This window comes from Merops nubicus, unplaced genomic scaffold (assembly GCF_000691845.1).
Source record: "Merops nubicus isolate BGI_N331 unplaced genomic scaffold, ASM69184v1 scaffold14879, whole genome shotgun sequence".
Taxonomy (NCBI): Eukaryota; Metazoa; Chordata; class Aves; order Coraciiformes; family Meropidae; genus Merops; species Merops nubicus.
The window spans coordinates 4,215-13,925 of NW_008630279.1; the positions used below are offsets into that span (position 1 = coordinate 4,215).

At 56.0% G+C, this 9,711-nt stretch overlaps 1 protein-coding gene across 1 annotated transcript in view; it reads right to left on the bottom strand.

Moving 5' to 3' along the window:
• The window catches only part of LOC103779603 (uridine-cytidine kinase 2-like), a 9,820-nt gene extending 795 nt beyond the window's left edge, over window positions 1-9,025 (bottom strand). The window contains 7 exon segments of the mRNA XM_008947241.1: window positions 1-72; window positions 632-680; window positions 2,685-2,782; window positions 6,598-6,740; window positions 7,577-7,673; window positions 8,616-8,811; window positions 8,813-9,025. Of these exon segments, the coding sequence (XP_008945489.1) occupies window positions 1-72; window positions 632-680; window positions 2,685-2,782; window positions 6,598-6,740; window positions 7,577-7,673; window positions 8,616-8,811; window positions 8,813-9,025 (868 nt within the window).
• Window positions 9,026-9,711: the final 686 nt, after the last annotated feature.

A 9,711-nucleotide genomic window follows, 5' to 3' on the forward strand; every position in this document is an offset into this window, starting at 1 on the left:
CGTTGCTCTGGCGCTTGCTGAGTCCGCCGTTAAGAATGTCCTGGATGTGCTGCACTATCAGGTTTATGGCCACTGTGAGCAAAAGGGAGGGAAAGACATGGGGGAGAGGTTGCGTTAGGATCGCTGCAAATAAGCCAGAGTCAAGCCAGAGATGATGACTCTGCTGTCTCCCCTGCTCCCATCCCCTCCCATGACACGGTGGGGAACTGCAACCCTCTGGGGAGAAGCTGCTCCACTGGGACTTCACCCCTCTGCCCCAGCCGAGCCCAGCACTCAAGCCAGTGTAGTCAGGCTGATTCCATCCAGGTGGTGACCTGGCTGCCCCAGCTGCACATCTGGCCTTGGAGAAACACATTCCCCTTTGCGTGGGACGAAGCAGGAGTTTGCCTGGAGGCACTGCACAGAGATGGGCTCCCATGCTTGATCAAAGGAGCACGAACTCCCAGTCGCTCCAGGCAGGAGCAAACGGGAGAGGCTCATCTCAGCGTGTGTGTGGTAACAGCACTCTCTTGGGTGGCAGAGGTCTGAGTCACCTATGTGGCAGATCTTACTACCTCCCACATAACTGCCACAACAGCAACAGCCCGAAGTCGTCTGTCAGGATGCGAGGGCAGGGTCTGGGTCCACTCACCTTCATTATCTGCTCCTCTGGGAATGATCACGTCGGCATACTTCTTGGTCTGGGAGGAGAGAGAGCACTGCATTACGGGAAAAGTGGAGAGCCACCAGGCTGGGGCACCGTCCCTGCTCCCTGGGGCATGTCCTTCCCCTTGCCTTGCCAAACCCAAACCCAAACCCACTGGGAGGTATGCCATTGCTGATAATACATTTTGGATACTCTTATTTGTCTTCTGCTCTGTGTTTTGAGGGCCATGCTTTGCACCTTGACTCTATTTTCATGAGCTCGTACGGGCTCCAGTAAGGGGCTCTCTAACAAAACCTGATATTAAAAAGACTCCAGTAGCTGATGCTTTTGGGAACAACCTGCCCCCTGAATCCAGCCAGACTTGGCACGAGAGCAAAAGTTGGCATGCCTGGCCTGTGTGGCCATATGCAGGGCACAGCCATATGATCTGCTTGGCATGTGGGGAGAACTGTCTACCAGCATCACTTAAAAAAAGGCCTGATTTGGGACACCAGTCCCAATCCATTTTCACCTGCAGGTGTCAGTCTCACTTTCCTCTCCTGTTTGTGTCGGCTTTTACAGCTGATCAGCTTCCTGACAGCCCAGCTCTTCCAGCAGTAAAGAAGCCAGCTGACTTGCCGAAGGGCATCATCTAACACCTCCAGGTGCTTCCAGCCATATCAAAAATCACCAGGACACGCTGGACCATTTTAGTGCTGTACCAGCTGATCCAGAGCTAGTTTAGGAGTCGAGTAACAGCAACCACGGGTGCTGAGCCTGCTCAACATGCGCATGCGATTGCTCTGCAGCTGAGCCCACCACCAGGCCGGAAGTGGGAGCAGACCACTCCAAAGGTGGTGGGTAGGGGCAAAGCACTTGTCCTGTACCCTCCTTGTTTAACATTTTGTCCTTCTATAGACTCTTCAACAGAAGCAACTGATGCAGCATCTGCTGCTTTGCAAAGCTGCAGATTGACCTTGCTGGGGCCTTTCAGGGAGGGGAGCCACCAAGATGAACCCGTCTCTCAGGAAAAGCCTTTCTGGGATTATACTGGAATCAGACCTTGGTCCTCAGAGCTACAACTGAGACAGAGAAAAGGGTGCTGCCCAGGAGCCAGGAAAAGATCTCATAGCACAGAGATGCTCCTGAGGCTGGAGGCATAGGTTCATTCCTATCTGGGGTACTGGCCAGCAGTTCCCAGGTTGCAGGACTGTGCTGGCTCAGTTCTCCAGAATAAGAAAAAATTCTTTATACAGCTAACACATCTGCTTGAAAAGCCTCAAGAACCGAGGCACAAGCTCCCCTCCGTGAGAGCCAGGAGAGGTGTGCAATGGCTAGTCCTGCAAACGTGTTGTTCCACCTGCGTTCTGCAGAACTGCAGTGGTCTCCTGCATCCCAAGTCCCTCTCTCCTAGACAGCCTTGCCTCAATTATCAGCTCCCAAAGTATCTTCCTTTCTCCAGGCAGACCTTGTCACCTTGTTCCAAAGAAAGGCCTTCTACCTGGCCTCTACACCTTGTCCTCTCATCAGCCAGGAGATGCAACCTGCAAGGCCATGTCCCGCAGCACAGAGCAAAGGAAGGAGCTCCCTTGCTTTCCCCAGCACACAGCCAGCAAGAAGCCAGCTGCACTGTAGGGTGGAAAGTGCAGGCAGGACAGCCCAAAACAGGAGGTAGGCACAGGAGATGCTGCCTGGGGGCAGGGATCTCGCCTTCCGCAGCTAGATACAGCCAAGGATCTTCCCTCCTGGGCTGGCATCTGCTGAGCTGCCTGATGTTGGTTTGTCAGACTCGGTGCAGGGAGAGGTTTTTCTTGCTCTGTGGGCCTTCCCATAGGGATGATGATCTCACCAGGAAGGGCAGTGACTGTATAAATAGTCCCCATCTCACCCTGCCCCAGCCAGCACTGGCACCCTCATTTTTGTCAGGGTCTGCAGGTAGGAAGCAAGGTGAGGCAGGCTGACCTGAGCTCTGGGTCACAAAATACTCCTGTCTGAGGAGCTGGGTAGGGTATAAGGCATTTTTGGGTGGACTCTTGTGGGTGTTACTCCCCTTACTTACTGGCAAACAGAACTCCTCGAAGGCAGGCTTGACGAAGGTGATGTACTGCGATAAGATCTGCTCGAGGTCCCTGCCTCGCTCACTGATGTCTCGTAGCACTGTGGGGAAGATGTAAGACACAGCTGGGAGCTGAGACATGAATCACTCCATCCCTCTTCCTTTCAGTGCAGCCTTTGGCCAGCCACCCGGGTATTTTGCCTGAGGTCTCTGTTCCTGGAAGCTGCTGCCCACACATCCGAGCACATCTCAGCCCAGCTACATGCTTTTAACCAGCCTCCAAGTTTTCCCAAGAGCCAAGGGCTGCCTGACCTGACCAAGGGCTTTTTGTGGCCTTACCCCCTTCTCAGCTGGGCAAGCCCATTCCAGCTGTAACCAGTGCCACCCCACTCCTGATTGCTCCCAGACTCAGCCCTTGCATCCCTCCTGTCACTTTGCCTTCCCCTTGGCCTAGGGATGGGGGATTCTCCCCCTCATCCCAGTGCAGAGGTGCCCAAAGAACAGAAAAGCAGTGGATTCACCAAGACAAACATTAAGGTGCAGTTTAACTCAGGTTTGCAGAGGTGAGCAGAGTAAAACTCACCCACCTACACAGCTCTGCTAGGCTCCTTGTGCTGTCCCCAGCTGAATTGGGTGGGAAGGGGAAGCAGGCTCCCACCATGAGAGGCTGAGGGGGTGCTTGAAGGAGATGAGCTCTGGAGGAAGCCAGGAGGCAGGAGAGCAAGCTGGCCTCCGGCTTGTTCTGCCGTTTGGACCTTACACCCTGTTTGCACCAAGTATTTGGGCCGTTGCCATCTCTGGTCTGAAGCCACTTCAGTGTGGACAAGTGCCCCAGTTAAAAAAATCCATGGTTAAGAACCACAACAGCCCTGTGGCCGAGCAGATGGCTCTTGGCCGTCCCCAGGGAGCTGGATGGATTCTCTCCAGCACACTAGCGCCTGGCACTGAGTTCAGAGGGAGCCTTCTCCACGTGCCAAGCAGAGCCAAGCCATGGTGCTCCCAGCCTGCACGACCTGCTCTGCAGACGTTGCCTGTGTGCGTGCAGGGCCAGGACAGCACTGTTCTCCCTGTGCTACTTTGGCACTGTCCCCAGGGCTCTGCTTGCCCTCGGCCAGCAGCTTTGCAGCGAGCCCTTTCACAGCCCCACACAGTGGAGGTGATGGAGGAAAGAAAAGGCTAGCAGCAGGGTGTGTGCCAGCTCCCTGCCTGCTCCAAGAATGGCTCAGCCCAGTCCAGGCTGTTCAAGGCAGCTCCTTGCCTTCTCCAGAGAGCTGGAGCAAGCCCCAGCTCAGACAATACAGAAAAAAAAAGGCAATGAAAATAAAACAGAGAGACTTTTGTTTCCCAGGTCCCACACCCTGTTTGTTGGCTGCCCTGGGATAGGGAAGGAGCAGAGCGAGGGTGTATTCACAGCACACTCGGCCTGGGACAGCATGCAGGAGGTCTGTGAGCTGCACAGGGCAAGTGCCCAGGCTGCAGAGGCTGGTCCTGACAGGGCAAAACTCTCCTGCCTGCTCCCTAGGCAGGCCACAGCAGGGAAATCACCCCTCTGCCTCCCCAAACACAAGTCATGCACTCTGCCTCGCACCCGCTCCCAAAGCAACGGGTCCCAGCAACCCAGGCTAAGACCACGTACCCTGTCACCCTCCACTTGCAGGGCAGGCAAAAGTCCCACGGACAGATTGGCGCCCACCCAGAGCCAGCAGGCAGATGTCACTTAAACCAGGCCCGAGACATGCGTGTGACACCTGACTTGATCTTTGTTGTATGGAAGCTGGCCAAGGACAGGACAGCAAGGGACCTCAGCCAGAATCAGCTCTGCATGGATGAGGCTGTTTGAGGTGCCCAGCAGACCTCAGGAGTGCAGACCTCTGCACGCTGGTAGCAGCGTTTTTCTTGGGAGAGGTGCCGAGATGGGGACAGTGCGAGCGGCACACACTGAACCCCAGCACTACTGATTAACTGACCTCCCAGCTACATTTCCAGGAACCTCATCTCCCGCTGCTGCCCAGCTGAAGAGCCCATGGTTGCAACTCTTCAGGACTTCTGGGAGGGGAAGATGACTCAGGGCCATGTCGCAATGCAAGATCCTGACTTTCGCTACAAGCTGCCTTCAGCTATGTTCCAGGGCCGTTATTATACCTCCAGCACCTCACACACAGGCTTTCCTTTTCCAGAAACACCAGGGAGACACACAGTAAACAGATTTGCTGCTGCAGTGGTCCTACTGACTGCTGATGGCAAGGGGACTGCCAAATGGCCCGTTCCCTATCAGGAGGCTGATGAGTTGCCCCATCTAGGAGACACCAGCACCTCAACGAGCCTAGCTGTCCTGATGGTGGGTGGAAGAAACCCCCCAAGAATAGCCTGGGCCCATGTGGCTCAGGACCCTGCCTAACAGCTGCAGCACAACAGGGTTTCGCTCTGTTTTGTGGTCAGCACCTGGATGGTCTCAGTTCTTTGTCAGTGGGACCTCAACCAGTTCTTAAGCCATGAGTTCTATACCAAGTCTGAAGTCACCGAACCACGTGTTCCAGAGTACAACTGGGATGCACACACAGTCACGTGGCACTGAAAATGCACAAGGCAACGGCTTGCCTTCAGACAGCACTGCCAAAAACGTGTGCTACCCTGTGGCTGGGTGTGAACCCAAGTTCCAGCAGAGCGCAGGCTGCTTAAGGGACGAGGCTCACGTTGCAGGATCTTGCAAATGCGTATCTGTGACCTGCTAATACGTCTCCCTGCCATGACAGTGCTGTCACCTCCCTGGATGAGTCATGCGAGAACAGTGGGCAGGGTCAAGGAGGCTGCGTAAAAAGGAGCTTTTAATGAGCACTGATGACATCCCAGCAGTGGAGGAAGCTGTGTCGCTGTCTGACAGCAGGAGGGCAGGCCAGACCAGTTCCATCGCAGAGTGGAACAATCCCATGAGCACAAGCAGTCCCAGGCTGACGCACTGAGCCACTCCACCCTTGTTACAGCACACAGGTCTGGATGGGACCTCTCCTCATAGTCATCTTCCACATCCCCAACTACCCTGTGAAGGCTGATGGAGGCAGGCAGGGGTAGGGACAGTACAGCCAGAAATTAACTCTGCCAAGTCCCCAGGTGCTCTCTTTAGTCATCCAGGAGACCCAGGTGCTACAGCAGTGACCCAGCTCCCAAAGCCTACTTTGAAATTAATGGCATCTCAAGCCACATAGACCTCACAGAGACGGAGTCCCTTCTGTATCAGCTGGGAACTCATAGCCAAGCCAGCAGGACATGGCAAGTCCTAGAGAAGGATATTCTGGTTTCTAGGGCTCTTCGCCCCAAACCCATCACCCCAGCACCAAGTACTACAAAAGAGGTTTCGTGCTTCACTGGCTGTGATTGCAGAGACCAAGACATGCAACCAGACTCCCTGTCTGCATCATCCATGACGGACACCTTCACACCCAAATGCCATCCTCAGAGCACATCGACACCTCAGGTACTGAGCAGACCCATCAGGCACCACCTTCCAATTGAACTGTTGAGATGCTTTGCCTTGCCACTGCACCAGGGAACTGCTGGTCCTGCTGACTGGCAGTAGCTGCCATTCAGCTGATGGCACAGGACTGGGGCCAGAAGGCTATGTGAGGACACAGCACACTCAGTAGTCACACTGCTGCATTCATCAAAGGAGGAATCCCAGACAAGGCAGCAAAACCCCTACTGAATCCTAAGAGACATTGAGCAAGATGCTCTCCACTGCCATAAGCTGCCCTGTGTAACATTCTGCACTGGGGAAGAAAACCTCCCTGGTTCTTTGCTAGCAGCAGCAAAGATTATTACCAGTTCCAGTTCTGCTCTGGTCACAGTCACCCACCTCTGTGACCAGCTGCCCAGATCGGTTAAGTGACGTTTCTGTGCACAAGATATGTTGGGGCCTCACCTCTGCGGGATAGCCGGGTGTCTGCATCTGTGTCCACAAAGAGCTTCATGCGGAAGAGATCCCGCACCTCCTGGCTGTAGAAGGCCAGGATACCTTCAAAGAGCACCACGTCGGCAGGGTAGACGGTCACAGTCTCCTCTTTCCTAGCAGAGGGAAGGAGTGTCAAAATATGCTAGTGGGGGGAAACAAGCCAGGAGAGGTGGGGGAAACAGCGGTGCTCCTAGACACTGCCCCAACCCTGGGACATCACTTCTGCACCAGGGGGGTGACCAAGGAGTGGGCAGACCTACTCCACCGGGGTCAAAGGAATCCAAGGCATATGTACGCTTCCTAGAAGGCCAAGCGGCAGAGCAGGAAGCAGACCAGCCCTCCTCCCCCCGCCTCGGCCAGCTGCTGCTTGCAAGCGTTACGTGCCAAGCTGTACAGCTCAGAAAGCCTGGGCACGGGGCTCGGCCCACGGGAGCCTGCAAGGGCCCAGCTCTGCTCCCCTCGGAACCAGGCAGTGCTCCCCTGACACCTCAGAGCTTTTGTGGGAAATGGAGCAGGGCCACGCCACCCACGACCAACACAGGCATGCGAAAACAGCCTGAACACATGCAAGGAGGAGCTATAGGAGCAAGAATTGTTGTCCTTCTCCTTTCCTGGCAGTGCCGGCTGTTTGAGCCTGGAATACTTGTTAAAGCTGCAAACACAGAGTTTATGGGTAAGGAAGAAGAGGAGGACCATCACCCCCCCTCCACTGACGCCTGTACGTTGCTGGATGCCACCACGTGGCTGCACAGCTTTCCAGAGCCTCAGACCGCGCCTCTATCTGCTCTGGATCCTCTAACCAAGGGGTCTGGAGTAGCTAGGGCTGAAGCTCTGGGCTGGCAGGTTAGGTGCCCGGGCACGGGGGCGAGCGGAGGGGCGGGCAGTTTGGGCTGGCAGGGCTGCGTGCTGTGCCACGGGGTGCCAGCAGAGGCACGGGCGGCTGTGAGACCTGGAGTGGGAGACAAAGTCATAGACGGGAATCTGGACTGTCTTCCCTTCCGTGATCTCTTTGAGCGTTTTCACGATCAGCTCGTTGTCAAAGGCATCTGAGGAGAGAGGAAATGTTACCCGAGGCAGCTTTGCGACCTCTCCCACCCACCAGCGGCTGAGCTCAGCCCAGCCGGAGCCACTGGCACCCGGCACTAGGTGCAGATGGACACACAGACTGAGGAGGAAAGCCCTGCATGGGTGTAAAACGGCCCAGCTCTCCTGCAGGCTCCCAGGCTTCACTGCTTTGCACCAGCCTGGGATCTGGCCCACAGAGATCAATACTGCTCTTGTACAGTGGCACTGACAGCCTGGGCTCGGGAAGGCATCTCCTCGAGAGCTCCAACCCTCAGAGAGACTGGAGCAGTGTTTCAGCTTTGAGTTGCCAGACAGACAGGGCTCTGTTTGTTCGGTGCTTGCTGTCTCTGACCATTGTCCCCATGGGGATGAAGGGACAGCAGTGCTAGAATTTCCCCACCAAGCCTGGAGATGGTTCAAAGAGCCCCTGTTGTAGCAACAGGGCACGGCCCTCTTGGTGGCAGGGTTTGCAGAGCAGCTGCACAAGATGGTTCCCTCCTTGATGGAGGGACATGCAGCTGCTGACAACAGGGGGATGTGCCAGGCCAATCTCCGTTTCTGACCCAGCTGCACCAAAAATGCTTTCAAACTGGGGACATTTTTGCAGGGAGGATTGTCTTAAGGAGTTTGAGGGTTCACAACCTGCCCTTTCTCATCCCAAAACCTCAATCCCACAGGCAGTTTCTTTCAAAGAGAGACAGAGGTTGTACTGCAGGGGACGCAGGTGGCCCTCAGACGCCCTCAGACACCCTGCCAAGGGTACACCCAGTGCCACAGGAGCTTAACTAAGCCACCTGCTCCTAACCCATGCGGAGACAGAGTCCCAGTGTCCATGCAAGGCTCTTTGCTGGTGGAGTGGGGGGTCCTGCTCCAGCCCTCACGCCCCACTGTGTGGCAGAGCCCCGGTGCTGTTCTCCATTCACCTGGATGGTCAAAATTGAACTGGCCTTTGAGCGCTTTGGATTTCTGCTCTGAGGTGAGGACCCGGTAGAAGCTGTCTTGGCTCACGATCACCACCTGCTTCTGGCGGTAGTCCACCTCGTTCTGGCCCAGCAGCTGGACGATCTTGGAGCACACTGAGGACTGGGAAAGGAACAGCAAAGGAGGCAAGTCAGTGGCAAGTAGCATCTAAGTCACACAGGGAGGATGTCCCCAGAGAATGGCCATTTCTGGGTGCCTGTGGCACTGCTTGCTGGACCTCCAGCCAAGAGTTCGTGGTCCCCTCAAAGGCACAGTCCAAAGCCCCCAGGGAAAAGTGTTCCAGAGGCATCAGCATGAGACTCTTCAGTGTGAAAGCAGCACCAAATTTGCTCCCTGTCTCCCTGCACTCCATCCCTATGGCCTGCCCACAGTTCCAGTCCCAGGCACTAATTGCAGCAGGAAAGCAGTTGGCTGCTGCCTGGATTCAGCCACATGCCCAGGTCTTCCTGAGCCAGCCCTAACCTGCCTCCCTGGGAGGCAGCCTCAGTGCCTTGGTTCTCCCAGCCCTGGTCCAGCCCAGAAATCCCACTGCAGCATGGGCAGGGAAGGAGTGTCCTCTGAGAGAGAGAGAGACAGGTTCTTTTCGTACCCTAAACAAAGCCCAGGTCAAAAAGACAGCAGAAAGAGAGCCCTGGGACCTCTCCCAGGGATCTCTGCCACAGCTGCCAGGGCTGGGAGGAGCAGCCACAAGCATATCCTGGTGCCTCTTGGCACAGTGAGGCTAAGGGCACTGCAGAGCCAACGGCTGAAGAGCCACGTGGCTCTGTCTGCTGGTGCAAGATCCCCGCGAGTTCTGCTGGCACAGGGACCGGCACCTCACACACCACGCGGAGCAGGCTGGGTGCTGGGGTCTGGCACCAACTCTGCTGGCACCGCAGCAGGCACCGGCTGCATGGCCAAGGGTCAGGCTGGACCTCGCCATCGCAACGCCAATCAGAGCACAGCCTGGGGGAAAAACCCCAGAGCCGGCTTCAGTCCCCTCTCCTTAGTAATACAAGTCCTTGGCCGCTGCGCAACACAGCGGCGTGGACAGCATCG